Source organism: Pan troglodytes, chromosome 12 (assembly GCF_028858775.2).
Source record: "Pan troglodytes isolate AG18354 chromosome 12, NHGRI_mPanTro3-v2.0_pri, whole genome shotgun sequence".
Classification (NCBI taxonomy): domain Eukaryota; kingdom Metazoa; phylum Chordata; class Mammalia; order Primates; family Hominidae; genus Pan; species Pan troglodytes.
In genome coordinates, this window is record NC_072410.2 from 96,416,513 (window position 1) to 96,438,760 (window position 22,248).

Below are 22,248 nucleotides of genomic sequence, written 5' to 3' on the forward strand. Positions count from 1 at the left end.
CTGTGAAGGAGAGTCACAGAGCATGGCCAGCTGGCCCCAGGACCTGGCCAGGGTCCCCTCAAATAGCAGCAGGGCAGGAATATGAAAAGGAGCTGTGCTAATTCCTGGGCCTGGCCCCATCCCTGGGCAGCTGATTCCCACTTACGATAAACTGGAAGCCATCCCAACACATCTCAAGAAAAGGCAGGTGACACGCAAGTGAAGGGCCAGGGGAACACACCACAAAAGGTTAACTAGTGCCTGGTCCAGCCCCAGAATAGCTGGTGACATCAAGTCCAACGAAATCACAACTTGTACAAACTCCATCCCCGTCACCTCTATGCTAGGACAAGTGCCTTAGGACCAAGTCCTTAAGATACCTCATGGCTTTCTGTAGCTCCTTGAATTGCATCACAAGACGTTTGTAGTCCGAGGTTAGAGACTGGTTCTCCTCCTGAAACTGCTTTATTTGCTTGGCATATTTTGATCTCAGATTGTTAAGTATATCATGCAGGCTGGTTGAAGGAGAAAAAAGTTAGTCTGCAGCTGAATAGAAGGTATGACGCATGTTCCTCTCATCCACCTGATTCAGCTCTACCACAAACCCAGGAGCAGATCTGTGGAAGAGCAGAAAACCCTCCCATATATTCCAAAACACAGATCCCATTTTGGTCAACAAAAGGAAGGCAACAGGAGATCATGGGACAGTCCAAAACGAAACGCATTGAAAACAATCCAGAGCCCATTCCCACCAAGAGGCAGCCTCCTACTCAAGACTGTGGACAGAACCTACTTCACAATACATCATTTGTCAGAATGCCCATCCCCATACCTAGGGCCAGCCTCACATATTTAAATAATCTATCTCAACGATTTCATTGTCATGACTTGGATGTTTAGTTCAATCATGAAGCAAGGAAATTTTAAAGAAAAAAATGCATATCACAAAAGCCTATGATACATAAATCTTCCAGCCTCAAAGAGCTGATACCGTTAACAGGTCCAGTAACTCATTCATTCATTCATTTATTCACTCATCCACGTATTCATTAAACAAACATGAAATGCCACTTCTGTGCAAGGATATGTTGAAAGACAAAGATGAATACAAAGATACATTTCAATACAAGGTACTATCAGTCTAGTCAAAAACAAAGACAAACGTTAATTACAGTACAGCGTGGAAAGTGCTATAGGAGAGTTTTATGCAGGGTGCCAGGGAAGCCCAGAGGTGAGGCATCTAACTTACCCAGGCTTGCAGGGGAGGGGATGGTCCAAAATTTCCAGAACAGCAAGAGGCAGTTAAAACCTGTCCAATAGCACTGTGAATCCAGGCATGGCACAGCTCACCATCTCACTGCTAACAGGAGCTCTGTGCATGGAAACTTGGCCCATAAAATATGCATGGCAGGCACAAGTTTTAGACCCAGGCCCATACTTCAGACTTCAAACTACTACAGAGGTGTGTCTTATCAGTGCCCCATTCACACAGTAACAGAGAAGCTGAAGGCCAACATATTTTAAGTTTAGAAATTCTAAAAATAAGATTTTCCCTCTCCTAAGCATTATTCTGAAGTGATCAAAATGTCTCTCAAATGCAAACATTCATCATTCATATTTTCATCATCAAGAAAATGCAAAAAAGTCGTTACCTTAGTCTCTGATAGAAAGAAACAGCTAACCCATTTCCTTAACTACAGCCTTCAAGGAGGCTTTCCAAGCACAGATGTAAAAATAAGTAGTCATTCCAAAGTGTTTTTTTCCAATGTCATGCAGTAAAGGAGTTCCTATGTGTCATCTAATTACCGGAGCTAACAAAACAAACTCCAGGTGCATACTGAAGGTCTGGGCAAGACAGCAGGCGAGGAAGTGAACAGGGAAGAATGGCTGCAAGAGGAAGCTCAACAAAAAAAGTCCAGAGTCCTTAGTGCCTGGAAGCTAGAGATGTAGGGGAGTGAGGCTGGAGAACTGGAAACAGGGAGCAGAGGCAAGTCTGGTTTCAGAAACTGTGCCCTGGAAACGACAGGGCCTCTCCAAGCTGAACTGTTACGTTGGCAGTTCCAGGTAAATGAAAGGTGAGCTCAGGATTGGGGATATGAGGTTGGCAGTCATCAACAAAAAGGGGATATTCAAAACCATGAGACTGAGCTATGTGGCAGATGAAATAAAAATTAAAAGCAATGGTAAGGCCTGGGTTTTCTAGATTGTCTTATCTAGATACTCAAGACATATCAAGCAAGGGAAAGCAGAACCACCAAAGGAAACAAATACATTAAGAAAGAAGAGCAAATATTTTAGGGTCATCTAAACCAAAGAAGAAAATCCAGTATCCAATCATAATAGATGAGGCCTGAGGAGAAGCCACTGCACTTGGCTAGAAGGGCATCATCAGTATCCTACTGCGGGAAGTTTTTATCCAATCCTGGGGTCGTAGGTTGCTATGGCTTGAATGTAACTCCTCCAAAATTCAGTGTTGTCAATGTGATAATATTAAGAGGCGGGACCTTTAAGAGTTAATGAGGCCATGAGGGCTCCTCCATCATGAATGGGATTATGGGATTAAGGCCTTTATAAAAGAGGCCTCCCAAAGCCTTAGGCCAGCTTGCTCTCCTGCTCTTCTGCTGTGTGAGGACACAGCGTCCCTCCCCTCTGAAAGATGCAGCCCTCACTAGAAACTGAACCTGCCAGCCTTGATCTTGGCCTTCCCAGACTCCAGAACTGTGAGAAATAAACTTTTGTCTTTGTAAATTATCCAGTCTCAGGTAGTCTGTTAGAGCAGCACAAACAGATATGTCAAATTATGAAATGTTGGGTGGTGGTGAGCAGGAAAGGAAAATGGCAATGAAAGCAAGAGACGAAAAGATGGTGCTTAGAAACAGCAGGGTCCATTGAAGGGTTTTTCAGGCTGAGGGAAAGCTGTCTGAGTTTGAAATAAGAGGGAAGATTCCACTCATCTCTCAGCCACACGCATCAAACCCAAGCTCTGCCTCAAGCGCCTCCTCCCACCTCCCACCTTACCCATTCTCTTCACCCACTGTATGGCTTTCTGAATCCTACGTCCTTGCCTTCAGACCAGCCATTCCCAGCTGCCAGCACTGTCCACCTGGAGTCTCCTCTTAACTGCTTTTTGCCAATTCATGTCCCCACCCCCTCCAGTATTTCACTTCTTTGGGAAGCTTTCCCAGGTGCCTCCTCACTGTATTGATGTGTGCCTTTCTTGGATGTTCCGCTATCTAGTACGGTGCATATATAGTGGGAATTTTTTCATAAATATTGTCCCCTGTCTATTCTTGTTTCTCAGATAATCAGGCTTAAGATGCCATCCCATTTATTCAGTATCATTTTCTGTAATAAGTAACTACCAAAAGGTCAACTGATGTTCCTCTATACATTCAACATGTGTCCAAAATGTATGTATTACCAACCTACAAGTGGAATTAATTCCTAAATAATAATAGGCTATTTGGGGTTTGGAGGGAAATCCCCAATCTTGTCTCCTTCCACAAGCAAGAAGTCTTATTTCACTCTGGTCCTCAGAGCCTAGCACAATGGTCTGAAACTTAGAATGCAATTCTTAAAGGAAGAAAGGCAGGAAGGATAGGAGTAAGGAGATGAGGAAGAAGGGAAGGATGTATGAGAAATTTCAAGCAATAGGTACCTGTCAGTGAGCCACGGTATCTCCACAAAAGCAAACTGGCACATGTCATGAGTACTTAGGTTGGTATTATTCGCAAGAGGAAAAGGTTGGAAGCAATCTACATGTCCATCATTAGAGACTGGTCAAATAAATCATAGTGCATCTATGCAGTGGGTAGTGAGCAGCTTAAGAAACTGTGAAAGCTCTCCATGAACTGGGATGGAAAGGTCTTCAAGATATACAGGAGTGTGTACAGACTGCCATCATTTGTGTAAAAGCAGATGGGGGATGAGAATATTTGTGTGGGCTTGTATATGCCTAATGAAATTCTGGAAGAGACAAACAAATAATGGTTACAGAGGTAGGAAAGAGGAACAAGACGAATGGGGATGGAAGATCTTTTGCTATGTACTCTTTTCTTGGGGAGAGATTGAATGTATTGACTTTTCCAAAAAACTATTTTACTAAGTGTTGGTTATATTTTTAATGGTTTCTACCCCTTCAATAGAAAAAAGTACATATCCATCCCTATTCTCAGCACAGAAGGCCCAGAAGAAAGACGCTCTGCATGCTAGCTTACCGATTGATCTTCCTCTTCTGCTGGGATTTAATTACTGTGCTTTCTTCATCTCTCTTCTTCAGCACCTGCAAGTTGTACTCTAATTTCTCTTGGTTTAGCTGATAAATTGCTTTCCTCTGCTGAAGCTGCTGCTCAAGAATCTAAAGTTAAAAAAACTATATATATATACACACACACACACACACACACACAAACACACTAACTCTACACCTGCATCCTTAGTATTATATACACTAGAGTATTTAAAATGTCTTTTGGGGAACATGCTTTATATAGGTAAATATTTACATAGACATGCTTATATAATCCTGTTTATGTCTGTTTATTTACCTAGCTACGCATAGCCATATTCAGATGTATTCATCTTTGTACCTATATTCATAAAGAATAAAGAGGTAAAAGTATTGGTAGAAATTTATACTGGAAGTAATATAAAAAGAAACTTTCCTACATTTATAAACTTATCTGCTCTGTGAATTATATCTAAAATTGTATGCAAATAAAGGTATGCTCTGAAATACAAATATATATATATGTGTGTATATATATATATGTGTGTGTGTATATATATGTGTGTGTGTGTATATATATATATATATATTCACACACTAGTTGGCCCTAGCTTGTGGGCCTCTGATAAATTGTTCAAGTCTTGTCAGAGGAACCTTAGGGACAAGTGCCTCAGCCTGCATTTTTAGAAAATGTATCATGAGAGTCAAGTTAAAGGCCAACCAGATAAAATACAAGTCAATGAACTATAAGCTAAAATCTGTGTACCTAAAGCCTAAGAGAGATCACACAGCTTTCAAGTCCAACTAACTCTGCTAACTTCCGCCAGACCCTTTAGAGATATGAGTAGCCCCTCTAAAAACACCATAGAAATAAATATGGCCACAAAAACTTGAAATTTCCCCCACTTTGACCTTCCAGGGTAGAAGTGTTAGTGTTTAGCAACCCAGGCTCATTTAAAAGGAGGACAGACACAGTCATCCTTACTTTTTGGATTTCCATTAGCTGTATTCATTCATTCAGCAACTATTTATTGTGTGCCTAATCTATGTCAGATACTTTTCAAGGTGCTGTTGGGAAAACACTAGTGAGAAAGGCATAGTTCTGACCTGTCTAGAACAGAGGCAGATAAACAAACACTAGTGATAAGAAGCAAGATAGAGGGAAGGCCAGACCGTTATGGGACCAATGAGAGGAGCACTGTCCTTGGTCTTGAGGGACCAGGGAAGGGATCCCTGGAAGACGGCGTGTCTAGCTGAGACCTAGAGAATGTGCTGGAGTTACGCAGGTGCCACCTGAAGGGAGAGCGCTCTGGAGAGAGGAAATAGCGTATATGAGGCAAGGGGGGTGGGTGCTTTGGGAAAACCACAAGAAGATTTAGATGTGAGGCACGAGGCAAGGAATGGTCAGAAATGAGGCTGACAGAGCAGCAGAGACTTCCCAAGCTAGGAATTTAAAGCATTATCCTGAAGTCAATGGAGGGTCACTGAAAATGTTAGGCAGGGAAGGAAAATGGTTGGTCCAGTCACTGTAGAAAGATCACCCAGACAGGTTGTGAAAAAAAGATCAGAGAGAGGCAAGGCTGGAGGCTGGCATGCTCCTGCCTCTCCCGAGTGAAATGCAGGAATGGGGAAGGCAATCAAGTGGAATCAGAAACTCAATAAAACTGCCACGTGTGTGCTGTCTCCAGCCTCCATCCCATCTCCCTCTGCTGGACTACAGACTCTGGCCCAGGAATCGACAGAGGAAGTGATTCCAAGCGGCTATCACAGCCTGCTCTGGGTCATACTCGAGGAGGGCTCCTGGCTAGGAGGTGACGCTTCACTGGGTCAGGAAGCACAGGTGATCCTCCCGTCTCAACTTCCCAAAGTGCTGGGATTACAGGCTAGAATACTTTTATATATTATGCCGTTTCATCATATATGAAATATTTAATATGTTTACCATGTCATAACAATTTGCCATTTCCCTACAGTCGTGTGTGTGTGTGTGTGTATATACATAGTTATATATACTTTTAATAATTTTCTCTACTATAAAATAATGCTGGGACAAATTATATACACAACTCTTAGGGAAATTTATTTCCTTAGGTAGATTCGTAGAAGTGAAATGACTAAGTCAAAAGTTCTCAATAAATTGCTTTCCAAAGAGCAACCTATGGTTTATGCTCCCACTGGCCATGGGTGTAAGTGCCCACCTCACCCCATCCTGTCAGCATCGAGCATCGTGCCGGGCAGACCCTGCAGCTCCAAGTGCAGGCCTGGCTCTTGGGGAGGGAACTTGGGGCAGGGCAGGGAGCTGCCAGAAGCTTCAACTGCAACTACAAAGGACCCTTTCTGAGCCTGTTTAAAATTTAATTTTGAAATGTCTGACTTGAACAGTATCCCAAAGGACCTATGGATGATGCCAACAGCACAGCCTCATTTCAATGGCAGTTATCTGGGTGGTCCCAGGCTGAGGTGCTTTGGGCCCTGTCCCCTTCTAGGGATGGCCCTGAGTGTCTCCCAGGAAAGGGATTCTCAGCAGCTCTTCTTGCAAAGTTGCAATGATTTATGCCTCCATTCCTCAAATGAAACCAGCTCTGCCACTTCAAATGTTACCAGCCTTGGTCATCGTGAGTGAGTCAGGAATTAGGACACAAACCAACACATGCGGACTGAACATAAGGGAAGCCATTGGTCTATGAGGCAGCTCGGCACAAAAGTCCAATAGAAAAGCTCCACATGGGATGTAACCATTTGAGAACGTATGAGCACTCACAGAGAAGGAGGGTCTTCGGAACTGCTCTCAATTTGGGATGACAATGAATGGCTGTTCCGTCTTCCTGGGAACTGACCCATGTGGGGGCCCTGAGACCCAGAGTGCCTGAATATCTGCTCCGATGATTTCCAGGGAGCCCTCCTTCTTCTCGTGGCCTTGCAATAATCCCCTATCCCTAAGACAGCATTTCCCAGACTTATTTGGCCATAGGATTGTTTTTATATTTACAATACAACAAGAGCATGTGAACTATAAATGCAAGCTCTACCATATGCACGCTTATGTGAATTTCATTCTTAAAGGCAGGTTATTACATAATAATATGTATATGGATGGCTGGGCATGGTGGCTCATGCCTGTAATCCCAGCACTTTGGGAGACCAAAGAGGGAGGATTGCTTGAGGCCAGGAATTCGAGACCACCCTGGGCAACAAAGTGAGAACCTATCTCTACAAAAAAAAAAATTTAAATTAGCCAGGCATGGTAGCATGTGCCTGTAGTCCCAGCTATTCGGGAGACTGAGGTGGGGGATTTGCTTGAGCCTGCTGGGAAGTCGAGGCTGCAGTGAGCCGAGATCATGCCACTGCACTACAGTCTGAGCAACAGAGGAAGAACCTGTCTCCAAAAAATAAAGGGCAGGGGGAGTGGGTGGGCAAAGAACATGAATAACACTTTTCAAAAGAAGGCATACATGCAGCCAACAAACATGACAAAATGATCAGCATCACTAATCATTAGAGAAATGCTAATCAAAACCACAATGAGATACCATCTCACACCAGTCAGAATGGCTATTATTAAAAAGTGAAAAAAAAAAGAAACAGGAGATGCTGGTGAGGTTGCAGAGAAAAAGGAACGCTTACACACTGCTGGAGGGAATGTAAATTAGTTCAGGCATTGTAGAAAGCAGTGTGGCAATTCCTCAAAGAATGTAAAACAGAGCTACCATTTGACCCAGCAATCTCATTATTGGATGTATACCCAAAGGAATATAAATGGTTCTACCACAAAGACACATGCGTGCATATGTTCATTGCAGCCTATTCACAATAGCAAAGACATGGAATCAACCTAGATGCCCATCAATGGTAGAATGGATTTTTTTAAATGTGGTACATATACACCATGGAATATTATGCAGCCATAAAAAGAACAACATCATACAGTTTGACATAAAGGTTTAAAAAAAAAAAAGAATGAGAATATGTCCTTTGCAGCAACATAATTGGAGCTGGAGGCTATTATCCTAAGCAAACTAACATAGGAACAGAAAACCAAATACCACATGGTCTCACTATAAGTGGGACCAATGAGAACACATGGACACAAAGAGGGGAACGGTAGACACTGGGGCCCACTTGAGGGTGGAGGTTGGGAGCAGGGAGAGGATCAAAAAACTACCTATCGAGTACTATGCTTATTATCCGGGTAATGAAATAATCTGTACAGCAAACCCCTATGACGTGCAGTTTACCCATATAACAAACCTGCACATGTACCCTGAACCTAAAATAAAAGTTAAAAATACCTGTAATTGATTTTGTTAAATGTCTGTGCTTATTATTCAATTATCCAAAGATATTTTTGCAAAGTTGCAGTTCATGTTCCCAAGACTAATGGCAAAACATGATGTTTGTGTTTTATGAGTCATCGATAAAGATTACAAGCTAACCTGCCACAAAAGTCCTTCTATGGTAAAGGTAGCATAAGTGTTGACAACACCTTCCCTCTTTTTTCCTGGAGCAGCACAAGCTTCTCCACAGCTGCTTTTGGGTGTCATCTCTTGCCCATGGGCTCAGGGAAAGAGGCTGCCACCAATGTGCCAGCAGGATGGAAATTTAAAACAGCCTTTCCCTCTGGCCTTCTCTGCTGACTCCAGAGACCCCACTGGGCCTATTTACCACAATCTCGACCCTAAGCTGGGCCTGCAGGATTCCATGTTGGAACCCTAAGACTGGCAATGTCATCTCAGGCCACACTGTTGCTCCCCCTTTCTGCCCCATCTCTTTCTCTTTGACACTATTTGTGTAGCTTTCTTTCTTTCCTTTTTTTTTTTTTTTTTTTTTTGAGACGGAGTCTGGCTCTGTCGCCCAGGCTGGAGTGCAGTGGTGAAATCTCGGCTCACTGCAAGCTCCGCCTCCCAGGTTCACACCGTTCTCCTGCCTCAGCCTACTGAGTAGCTGGGACTACAGGCGCCCGCCGCTATATCCGGCTAATTTTTTGTATTTTTAGTAGAGACGTGGTTTCACCATGTTAGCCAGGATGATCTCGATCTCCTGACCTCATGATCCACCTGCCTTGGCCTCACAAAGTGCTGGGATTACAGGCATGAGCCACCGTGCCCGGCGGTAGCTTGCTTTCTTAATAGATTATAAGTTCCTTGAGGGCAGGGGCTGTACTTTGCTTATCTCTGTGCTTTGCACAATGTAAATTAATATAGTGTAAATAAATAACATATTTAATTTGGGGGGATTAATATTCTGGTTTTAAAGGTAACAGCCCCTAAGTTTAAGCTGAACATCTTACAATCCTAAATGATTGTATAAGGCCTACAGATAAAAACATTTGCTTCCTGCATCAAGAATTAAATGTTTCTAGCAGTTTTCTTTTAGGGTGGTGGGCAGGGGTAGGGAGTTTCCCCCTAAGTACACAATGATTACAGGCTTCTCTTTGCTCTGTTATTCATAACATGACCTTTACTGGCAGTAAGCACTTGAATAGTAAGACATTTTTTCTTACTTCTTGTACCTTACCCATCATCCAAATCTATGTGTACTGGATCCTTCCTATTTTTGTGGTTTGCAAGAATTTTAGTTCCATATTTTAGAATTGATAGAGTGCTATGCATTAGTTGCAAAGAGCAAATTTGATGTTGAGCTGCATGTTATATCTTCTTAACAAAAATCAGTGCCATTTGGCTTGAATGTCTAGTGAAAGTACACTTAAGAGTCACTTTGATAAAGTTTAACCTACTAAAACATTCCACATGTTGCCACATGGGTAGTCCCTGATTGGATGATTTTTTTTTCCCTCTGTTACAGTGTGGAAAGCGGTACAGGTAGCCTCGGTTTCCATCTGACACAGGAAAGAACTATGACGCAAAGGCACTGTGACCCCTTTCTGCCTGAAATGTCTCCATCTGCACACATGCCACCATCAGTCAACCTGGACAGGGACAGCCAGTGGTACCAGGTCTCCCAGGCTCCCCACCTCCCTGCCCACCACTTCTCTGATCTTACCCTACCTCCTACACCCACCCCAGGATCTCCCCATGTCCTAGAAGTTTTTGCTTCACTCAAATATTTGGACATTGGATTAAGAACATGAAATTCCATATATCTCACTGAGGCCAACAGTATGTAGTTTTGTCAGGTAAATTATCACAGAAACAAGATAAATTCAGAAAGCTTAACAATAGCCATTTTCAGTAAAATCATATCACATGTACAGCCCACAGAAATAGTGCTATTGTATTACAGATTTGTAGTGTTCTGTCAGTAACTCTCATTTCTGTGACATTAATATGAGAAGGACCTGGGAAAATTCTCAAGACTGGTAAATATATTTGTAACCCAATGGGGTTTTTAATTTAACTTCATGATATCAAGTAACAGGAAAAGAACTGAAATTCTAACAAAAGCTTCGTGGAAAAGCTTTCATCTAACACCTTTTTCTACATAGAGACTGAAATGAACAGACCATACTTGAATATTAAGATGCAATTACATTACATCTACATGTAATTAGAGATACATTTTTTAGCTGGTATTGAAACAGAATCCTAGGCTTGGAAAAAACTTTAGAAACCAGAAATAACCTCCTACTACTGCAGGAATCCTTCTTCAATACCAAAGACAGACACAGTCATTCAGCCTTTGCATATTTTGAGATAAAGCAATCTTTGTTTTGTGGAACGCCTTTCTGAATATTAGACAGTTCTAGCTCTTAGAAGCTTATTTCTGATAGTCAGAATTTGCCTCACTGAAATTTCCAACCATCAGTCAAGGGGCTGTTTGAAATAAGGGGAAGAATATAGGCTTTTGAGCCAGATAGAATTGGATTTGAATCCCGGGTTTATCGTGTACTAGATATATAGCTTTGTCTCTAAGCTTCAGATTTCTGATGTATAAAATGCCGTTGGTGATGAGGATTAGAGATACCATTCATTAAGTGCCTGGAATATGGGAGAGACTCACTTGATGGCTGCCACTATTACCAGTAGCTGTCCTAGCTTTGGCTCTCTGACACAGCCAAATTGGCCTAGGGACATTTTTCCTTTGCCAGGAGAAAATGGCTTCCAGACCTCTGCAGCATCTTGGCAGTTTTTCTTTCTTTCTCTTTCTCTTCCTTTCTTTTCTTTTCTTTCTTTCCTTTTCTTTTCTTTTCTTTTTCCTTCCTTTCTTTCTTCCTTTCTTTCTTTTTCTCTCTTACTTTCTCTCTCCCTTTCTCTCTCCCTTTCTCTCTTTCTGACCAAGTCTTGCTCTGTTGCTCAGGCTGGAGTGCAGTGGTATGATCACAGCTCACTACAGCCTTAAACTCCTGGGCTCAAGTGACCCTCCAACCTCAGCCTCCTGAGTAGCTGGGACTACAGGTGTGTGCTACCAGGCTCAGCTAATTTCTTTTTATTTTTTGCCGAGACACAGTTTCACTATGTTGCCCAGGTTGGTCTCGAACTCCGGGGCTCAAGCGATCCTCATGCCTCGGCCTCCCAAAGTGCTGGGATTACAAGTGTAAGCCACTGTGCTCAGCTCACCTCCACTGGTTTCTTAAAGAAAGCATCCCTCCTGTACATGAGCTCCTTCAGATATGAACATTTAAAAGAAGGCAGATGATTAATAAATACGTGCTGAAGGGACTACCTCTAGAATATCACAGGTAGTTGCTAAATATCAAACATTCACAGGTGTTCGCCATCTGCTCTGCCACCCAGGCACCCTAGTGAGGACCAGCTGTTGCACCTGCACATCCTGCTCCAGCTTGATCTTGATCATGTTGTATTCTTCGCAATCCCAGATCCTCTGCCTGTTCAGCTGCTTCTCATAGTCCTCTACTTTCTTCATGCGGTTGTTAAGATACTCCAGCTAAAGGCACAGGAAGACAAGGGAAAAGTTAGGGACCATCCTTGCCCCACCTCAATCCTTCGGATGGCCTGCCCAGCATGACACAGGGGAGAGTTTGGAAGTTTCACGGCTCCACAGGGAGTCTGGTGGCTTTCAGAAGTCCTGAATACCCAAGGCTTTTAGGACTTGGCTTGTATTGCCTAATGGGGTCATTACTCCAGAAACTCTAAGAGGAATGCTCCATTATGAAATTAAGCTCATCTCCTTGAAGTCTAAATATTTGAAAAAAAAAGAAAAGAAATTACGCACAGACCCTGAAATCAGATGTTTATATTTCTAAAAAGTCTATTGGATCTTGGTCAAGTCGCTTATTTGTTCTTCACAACTCTGAAATAAAGTGATAATCCCACACCCTTTAAAAAGGTGTCTTAAAACACCTTGGGCCATGAATATTCACAGCTGGGTGAGATACCCAGTAAACAGAGGGGAAAGTGACGGGCCCACGGAAAACAGAGCAAGCTGCCCAGGTGGTACTCACCACCACCCAAGAGACAATCCCCATCTGCAAGGCCACACGGATTAGCTAGGAAATGCAGTAATGAACGCAGTAGCATTCAGCCACAGCAATTCTACTTAAGATACAAAAAGGCGGCCGGGCGCGGAGGCTCACGCCTGTAATCCCAGCACTTTGGAAGGCCGAGATGAGCGGATCACGAGGTCAGGAGATCGAGACCATCCTGGTCAACGTGGTGAAACCCCGTCTCTACTAAAAATACAAAAATTAGCATGGTGGTGTGTGCCTGTAATCCCAGCTATTCGGGAGGCTGAGGCAGGAGAATCACTTGAACCAGACAGTCGGAGGTTGCAGTGAGCCGAGATTGCTCCACAGCATTCCAACCTGGTGACAGAAGCAAGATTCCATCTCAAAAAAAAAAAAAAAAAAAAAAAGATAGAAAAAGGCTAGCTAGCAAATTCAGTCACAATAAAAATCACCCAGGCCCCAAGGATCACCCTTGACAGGCTCCACCCTTTACCTCTTTGGCATTATGAGCCTGGAGGGCTCGCTCCCATTTCTTCTTATTACTGGCCAGTAGCTCTTGGCGTTCCACCTCAAATGCTTTCTACGACCAAGAAGGAAAAACACTCTTGCATCTGTTTTGATTGGGCAGGTCCCACCAGTGTCAAAGAACTTTTAGGTAACTATAAGTGCCATACCACCGACCACATAGAAAAAGTCAAATCCAAATTCAGACCTGCCAAGTTTCATGAGACCAAATGGCTATGGAAGGAGCTGCATGGAAATTAGCGTTATGAAGACGATACTCCAAATGCAGAGAGGAGGTGTGCCAACAGTCCCGTGGCTTAGTCAATATCAGAGGCAGGGAACTGGAGGAAGGCCAGTGCCCCTGTTGGCAGTCACACAGCAGGCCATGGTGTGTAATTCAACTGTGACTACCACTGATGCGTTGCCATGGTTGGGGATCCCATGAAGCAAAGGCAGCATGAAACTCACAAGGGGTAGGTTTGGGAATGCAGAAACTCACAAGGGGTAGGTTTGGGAATGCACAAGGGGTAGGTTTGGGAATGCAGAGTCTCCAACAACCGAGAGAGAGAGAGGCCTCCACCTTCTTGGCTCTCTTCCATCTTGGAAAGGGCTAAATCTCAATCTCAATCTTGAACATTTCATTCAAATTCAAAATACTGATTCCTGAATCCTATGCAGCACTCCCCTTTGCTGCTGTCCGCCCCAATTGCCATAAAGAAACAAATAAATGCCTCACACAGGCTTTATGCTTATGGAGTGCTAATCCCCCTTTTTTATTCCCCAACCTCTTGCTCATCTTATTTTCTTTCAAAACACTTATTACCACCTGTAAAATAATATATTTAGTAACTTGTTTATTGTCTAGCTGCTTCCTACTAGCATACAGTTTCCACCAGGAACTTTGTTTTGTTCACAGCTGCACCCTCAGGCCCCTGGAACAGTGCCCAGCATATAGTAGACACTTGATATGTACTTGTCATATGAATGAATAAATAAATTAATAAAACCTGAGAGCAGAAACAGAAATCAGCAGACAGAGAAGTCATGTAGGGCCCTCCTTAGATTATTAGGACAGACCTAGACCTCTTCCCAGGGGCCCCCCAAGAGCAGAAACCAGGTCTTTTCACACCCTGTTACCTCAATGTTATAGAGCTCCTCACGAAAGGTTTTCATCACATTCTTCACCTGTTCTTCCATCCGCTCCAGAAGCAGGCAGATGTCATCTGACTGTTTCTTCAAATCCTTCACATACTGGTCATCCTTTGTTTTTAACTCCTAGAAAAGAGCATGTAAAAGTCTGGCCACAAAATGTGTCAGGAGCAGAAGGTGCCAAGCACTCTCTCTAGACCCCTCTCACCAGAATCTGTCAACGTTAGGACATGAAACTGTACAAAAAGGGCTGGGCACAGTGGCTCACACCTATAATCTCAGCACTTTGGGAGGCTGAGGCAAGTGCTTCAGCTCAGGAGACCAGCCCGGGTAGTATGGCAAAACTCTGTCTCTACAAAAAAATATAAAAATTAGCCAGACGTGGTGGTGCACGCCTGTGGTCCCAGCTACTTGGGAGGCTGAGGTGGGAGGATCGCTTGAGCCCAGAAGGTCAAGGCTACAGTGAGCCATGATTGCACCACTGCACACCAGCCTGGGAGATGGAGCAAGATCCTGTCTCAATAATAATAATAATAATAATAATCATCATCATCATCATCATCATCATCTGTACAAAGAGAAAGTGGTTTCAGAAGAGTCTTAGAAGGCCTGAGATAAAGCATAGTAGATGGAGTGGAATGGACTCTGCTCAGGGCAAAGCTCTTAACAAGCACCCAGGACCAAACCCCTCAATGTTATCACCTGCTGCAAATCTCCCTGCAAGCTCCCAGAAAGCCTAGAGTGTCCTAGCTGAGCAATTACTGTCCAGGTTCCAACACGAGAACATATCTACTGCAGACTAAGTTGCATTCCTTAACTAAGGACTAAACTCTGGAACAGCATTTGCTGTAAAAATACTACGGTCATGTGCTGCATAGCAACATTTCAGTCCATGATGGACAACATATACGACAGTGGTCCCATAGGATTATAATACAGTATTTTTTTTTTTTGAGACAGAGTCTTGCTCTGTTGCCCAGGCTGGAGTGTAGTGGCTCGATCTCGGCCCACTGCAAGCTCCACCTCCCGGGTTCATGCCATTCTCCTGCCCCAGCCTCCCAGGTAGCTGGGACTACAGGCGCCCACCACTATGCCTGGCTAATTTTTTGTACTTTTAGTAGAGACAGGGTTTCACCGTGTTAGCCAGGATGGTCTCGATATCCTGACCTCGTGATCCACCTGCCTCGGCCTCCCAAAGTGCTGGGATTACAGGCATGAGCCACCGCGCCCGGCCATAATATGGTATTTTTACTGTGCCTTTTCTGTTTAGATACACAAATACTTAGCACTGCGTTACAACTGCTTACAGTATTCAGTACAGTAGCATTCTGGACAGGTTTGTAGCCTAGGAGCAATTAGTTATATCATATACCCTAGGTGTGTAGTAGGTTATACCATCTAGGTTTGTGTAAGCACATGTTATGATGTTCTCACAACAATGAAATCACCTAACAATGCATTTCTCAGAATATATCCCCATCATTAAGTGACACGACTGTATTTCTATTAGATAGCTAATAATTCTACAATTATACAAAGCTTTTACTTCTAGTTAAAAGTTTATCCCTTGAAAAGACATCAGAATTGGAAGAGTTAAAATTACCTTTGTTCACAAATGATATGATCTTATATGCAGAAAAACTAAAGATTTCACACACACGAAAACCTGTTAGAACTTAAATTCAGCAAAGTTGCAGGACACAAAATCAAAATTCAAAAATCACACTATTCACAATAGCCAAGAATTAGAATCAACCTAAGTGTCCATCAGCAGATGAATGGATAAAGCAAATATGGTACCTATACACAAGGGAGTACTATTCAGCCACAAAAGAGAATGAGATCCTGTCATTTGCAACGACATGGATGGAATTGAAAGGCATTATGTTAAATGAAATAAGCCAGGCACAAAAATTCAAACTTTGCATCTTCTCACTCATTTGTGGGAGCTAAAAATTAAAACAATTGAACTCGTGGAGATAGAAAGTAGAATGATAGTTAGCAGAGACTGAGAAGGGTAGTGTGGGGGGTCGGGGAGGAATGGGGGTGGTTAATAGGTACAAAAATATAGTTAGAATGAATAAGATCTAGTATTTGACAGCACAACAGGGTGACTAAGGTCAGCTAGATTTATTGTACATTTTAAAATAACTAAAAGAGTATAACTGGAATGTTTGCAACACAAAGAAATGATACATGCTTGAAGTGATGGATACCCCATTTACCCCAATGTGATTATCACACATTGTATGGCTGTATCAAAATATCTTATATACCCCATAAATATATACACCTACCCATAAAATTTTTTAATTTTAAATTAAAAAAAAAAAGCTCAGGTGCGGTGGCTCACAACTGTAATCCCAACACTTTGGAAGGTGGAGGTGGGTGGGTAATTTGAGGTCAGGAGTTCGAGACCAGACTTGGCAACGTGATGAAATCCCATCTCTGCTAAAAACACAAAAATTAGCTGGGCATGGTGATGTGCGCTGTAATCCCAGCTACTTGGGAGGCTGAGGCAGGAGGATCACTTGAGCCCAGGAAGTGGAGGTTGCAGTGAGCCAAGATCAATCTACTGCACTCCAGCCTGGGTGACAGAGCGAGACTCTGTCTCAAAAAAATTAAATTAAATTAAATGTTTAAAAAATTTTAAATCAGTTGCATTCTTATATGCAAATAATGACCAATCCAAAATAGAAATTAAGAAAATAATCCATTTACTATAGCACCAAAAAGAATGAAATACTTAGGAATAAACTTAACCAAGTAGGCAAAAGCCTTGTACACTGAAAACTGTAAAACATTACTAAAAGAAATCAGAGAAGATACAAACAAATGGAAGATATCCTGTGCTTATGAATTGGATGACTCAATATTGTTAAAAATGTCCATATTATACAAAGTGATCTATAGATTCAGTGCAGTCCTTATCAAAATCCCAACATCATTTTTTGTGGAAATAGGAAAACCATCCTAAAATTTGTAAAATTCAGAATCTCAAGAGACTCCAAATTGCCAAAATAGTCTTGAGAAAAGAACAAAGTTGGAGGCCCCACATTCCTTGATTTCAAAACATACTACAGGCTGGGCACAGTGGCTCATATCTGTAATCCCAGCATTTTGGGAGGCTGAGGTAGGTGGGTCACCTGAGGTCAGGAGTTCGAGACTAGCCTGGCCAAAATTGTGAAACTCCATCTCTACTAAAAATGCAAAAATTAGCCAGGCATGGTGGTGCACGCCTGTAGTCTCAGCTTCTCGGGAGGCTGAGGCAGAAGAATTGCTCTAACCCTGGAGACAGAGGTTGCAGTGAGCCGAGATCACACCACTGCACTCCAGCTGGGCGACAGAGCAAGACTCCGTCTCAAAAAAAAAAAAAAAAAAAAAACAAAACAAAACTGCAAAGAGCAACAGGGATTAAAGAATGTTGTACTGACATAAAAATAGATATATAGACCAAGGGAACTAGAGAGCCCAGAAATAAACCCCTACATATATGACCAAATGGCTTTGACAAGGGTCAAAATGATAAATGAATGATACATAAACCCCTGCATCTATGGTCAAATGACTTTTGACAAGACTATACAGTGGAGAAAGGATAGTCTCTTCAACAAATGATATTGAGAAAACTGGATATTCACAGGCAAAAGAATGAAGTTGGGTCCTTACCTTATACCATATACAAAAATAACTCAAAATTGATTAAAGACCTAAAACTATTAAACTCCTAGAAGAAAATATAGAGGACAAGCTTTCTGCACATTGGATTTGGCCATAATTTCTTGGATATCACAACAAAAGCCCAGGCAACAGAATCAAAAATAGACAAATGGGGCTGCACCAAACTCAAAAATGTTTGCACATCAAAAAAAAAAAATCAAGAATAAGAAGGCAATATACGGAATAGGAAATCATAATTGAAAATCATATATCTGATAAGGGGTTAATGTCCAAAATACATAAAGAACTTCTATAACTCAAAAACAACCCAATTTAAAAATAAGCAAAGGATTTAAATAGACATTTCTCCAAAGATGATATACAAGTGACCAATAAACACATGAAAAAGATGCACAACATCTCTAATCGTTACGGAAATGCAAATCCAAACCATAATGAGATATCGCCTCACACCATCAACACGGAAGCTATCAAAAAAACAGGATGTAAGTGTTGGTGAGAATACAGAGAAGTTAGAACCCTTGTGTACTGTTGGTGGGAATGTAAAATGGTGCAATCATTATAAAAAACAGTATGACGGTTCCTAAGAAAATTAAAAATAGAATTACCATATGACCCAGCCATCCTACTTTTAAGTATACATCCAAATAATTCAAAGAAGTATCTCAAAGAGATACGTGTATACCCATGTTCATAGCAGCATTACTCACAAAAGCCAAAACGTGAAATCCAACCCAAATGTCCATTCACAGGAGAATGTATAAAACAAGATGTGGTATATATATGCAATTAAATACTACGCAGCCTTAAAAAGGCAGTCCTGTCACGTGCTACAACAAAGTCCATCTATACTAAGCCAAATATGCTAGTCACAAAAGGACAGATGCTGTATGATTTCACTCACAGGAAGTATCTAATAGAGTAGTCAAAATCACAGAAACAGAAAGTAGAAAGGTGATTACCAAGGTCTAGGGGGAAGGGGAAGAGGGAATTGGTGTCTAAGGGGCATAGAGTTTCCATGCTGCAAGATGAAAAAGTTCTTAGAGATCTGTTGCATCTGAATGCTGTATACTTAACATGACTGAACAGTTTTTTGGTTTTTGTTTTGAGACAGAGTCTCACTCGCTCTGTCACCCAGGCTGGAGTGCAGTGGCGCGATCTCGGCTCACTGCAACCTTTGTCTCCCATGTTAAGGTGACCCTCCTGCCTCAGCCTCCTGAGTAGCTGAGATTACAGGCATGTGCCACCATGCCTGGCTAATTTTTATATTTTTAGTAGAGATGGGGTTTCACCATGTTGGCCAGGCTGGTCTCAAACTCCTGACCTCAAGTTATCCGCCTGCCTCGGCCTCCCAGAATGCTGGGATTATAGGAGTGAACCACCTCATCCAGCCCATGAACTATACACTTTAAAATGGTTATGATGGCAAACTTAATGCTATGTGTTTCTTACCATCATAGAAAAAAGTTTATAACATGACTTGTACAGCATTCTAAATAATGAAGTAAAAGGTTTCTACATTTTTCCATTCAGGAAAAGCAAACCAGTAACCCAGCTAAATCCCAGGCAGATCCCCTGTGGCTGGGCTGGAGGGCCCGGGCCTCTTGCCTGCTGTAACTCGCTGATGAGTTTATTCTTATCTTCTAAGAGTCCAGCACAGTGCAGCTGTTGGGTATTGAGCATTTCCCACAGCTCTTGGGGAATTCTCTTCTGCTTGCCCTCTTCCCACTTGGAGGTGATTTCATCGAATTTGTCCTGGCTGGTCTTAACTTCATTCTCCAGCTTCTCAATCCTGCAAATACAAACATGCCAGCCATGCCAACCCAGCTCCAGATGCTGCCTTCCAGTAGAGCAGGTACGTTCTCTAGAATCTCTAGAATATAAGACCCAGGTACTAGGCACTGCCCAAACACACCCACCCAAAATCAAACTCAATGCTGAGAAATCTTTTCGTTTAACGCTTGACTGTAAATAACTTAGGCCAAGTAAAGAAAATGACACATAGCAAAAACAGATCAACATTAAGGCTACACACACACACATACACACGCACACACACGCACACACACCAAGATCGATTGGTCACCTGCTTCTGAGTAAGATGATAACACACAACAGTTAAACACTGGGTCTCTGGAGTCACAGAGCTTATGTTCAAGTCCTGACTTGGCTCCTAACTGACTGTCAACCTTTCAGACAAGTTGCATAACTCCCTCAAGCCTCACTTTTCTCTTCTGTAAAATGGCGTGGATGAAAAGTATCTACCTTCAAGTGGCTGGCTGTTGTCAGGATGAAATAAGATGCGCACACAGCACAGGTGCTCAGCATGGGAGTCACTTAACACATGGTGCTTAAATTATCAATTTTATATTAGCAACATGACCTCAAGTGTCTGGCTACTCCTCTCCCAAGTTACCAATAAATGACTAGTGGAATGTACAAATATGGAAACTCCACCAATGAGTAATGGAAAATAGGGACAGCCTTTCCATAAATTCCAAAGAACCTCCGTGATAGAGCACACCGAGGCTGGGGCGAGGTGGCAGGAAGGCAGGAGAGCTGAGCTGGGGCCCCTCTGGGAACAGTGGCTAAGATATCTGCCAGAGACTCTCTGCTCCTTGTAACAGACTAATCCTATGAGAGCACCTCCAAACAAACCCCCTGAGGAACCGAAGTCACAGCTTAAACATCCTGCAATCCCCTCTTTCTGTCCCATCCCCCACCCACCCCACCTTCCAAGCTAGGACACTTTTTTAATTTAATTGACTTTTTTATTTCAAGAAATGAGAAAGAGCTGTCAAGTCAGCTTTCCGCAGCACACTGACCTTGTAACCTGCCACCTGGGACCTTCAGCATTCCTCTGTGGCTAGAGGACAAGGACTAACTCCTTGCATGACCTTCCCTGCCTTTCACAAGCTGACCCTGCTGGGAATCTGCCGACTCCATTCCTGGCACAGCCCATACAGGCAGTGGGAAGTTTCGAGAATAAAAGTCACCCACGTTTACTGGTAGGGCTGCTAAAGTTGCTAAAGAGGGAACTGCTTATGCTGAACAACTAAAAATATTGTTAAAATCGACCCCTGTATGTATACGATGAGCCAAAATGGTCAAGTGGTTGCTTTTTTTTTCTTTCTTTCTTTTTTAAAGACTAGGTTTCACTCCCATTGCCTAGGCTGGAGTCCAGTGGCACAATCTTGGCTCACTACAACGTCCACCTCCTGGGCTCAAGTGATCCTCCTGCCTCGGCCTCCTGAGTACTGGGACTACAGGTGTGCACGCGCCACCATGCCCAGCTAATTTTTTGTGTTCTTAGTAGAGACGGAGGTTCACCATGTTGGCCAAGCTGGTCTCGAACTCCTGACCTCAAGCGATCCGCCTTCCTCGGCCTCCCAAAGTGCTGGGATTACATGCGTGGGCCACCCCGTGCCTGGCCAAGTGGTTGTTCTTCTAATTGTTTAAGAAATTAATTGAAGAACAATCCAAAACTTAAATGAGGACCTGCTATCAGTCTACTTCTGTGTGCAAACCAAAGAAGTTTAATTCTTCTAAGCCGCTTATGCCTCCCTGCTGGACAGCCTGAGACCTGGGACATGGGCGTGCAGGGCAGTCTGCCTCCTGAGGACTGGAGCTGAGGACTTGACGCAGGTTCTTGTGATCCCTGTGAACCTCCATCCTTCTAGGCATGGAGCCCTCAATATTCTTTAATAATGCTGCCACCTTTACACATAACACTGAGGTGTTCGTGGGTCTGGTCATTCTCACCAATTGAAACCCAGGACTGCCCAGTTGACCTTCTTAGCCTCTTCTCTTTTCTTCCATTACCCGCATACATCCTTCACTATCATGCCATTCCCAAGCACATCATGTGATCTCACACCTCTGCTCAAGTGTTCCCTCTGCCTAAAATGCCTACTCTTCAACTCCTCAAATTCCTATTCATCCCTCACAGCCCAACTCAACGTCACCTTGCCTGGGAAGTTTTCTGTAATCTCTGCAGATAGAATTAAAGGCCCCCTTGTGTGTGTTACTACAACCCTTTACACATTATCTATTTTACCACGAATTATGGGTGTTTCCATGTGTCTCTTGACCAGACTGTGAATACCACAAACAGAGGCCGTGTTTCACTCCTTTTGTATACACACAGCTTGGCACGTATCAGCAATGTAGTGCTCGAGGAGGGGAGGAAAGAAAAGAGACGAGATAGCCGGGCGCGGTGGCTCACGCCTGTAATTCCAACACTTTGGGAGGCCAAGGCGGGTGGATCACGTGAGGTCAGTAGTTCGAGACCAGCCTGGCCAACATGGTGAAACCCCGTCTCTACTAAAAATACAAAATTAGCCTG

General features: G+C 42.9%; 1 protein-coding gene across 4 annotated transcripts in view; it reads right to left on the minus strand.

Moving 5' to 3' along the window:
• DRC1 (dynein regulatory complex subunit 1) overlaps positions 1-22,248 on the minus strand; it is a 54,057-nt gene that overhangs the window by 11,985 nt on the left and 19,824 nt on the right. For 3 of the 4 annotated variants that reach the window (XM_054677047.2, XM_016942986.4, NM_001246462.1), the window contains 6 exon segments: positions 19,512-19,695; positions 14,211-14,348; positions 13,063-13,149; positions 11,927-12,049; positions 4,197-4,336; positions 360-494 (listed from right to left, as the gene is read on the minus strand). In XM_054677047.2, the coding sequence (XP_054533022.1) occupies positions 360-494; positions 4,197-4,336; positions 11,927-12,049; positions 13,063-13,149; positions 14,211-14,348; positions 19,512-19,695 (807 nt within the window). 4 annotated transcript variants of the gene reach the window in all.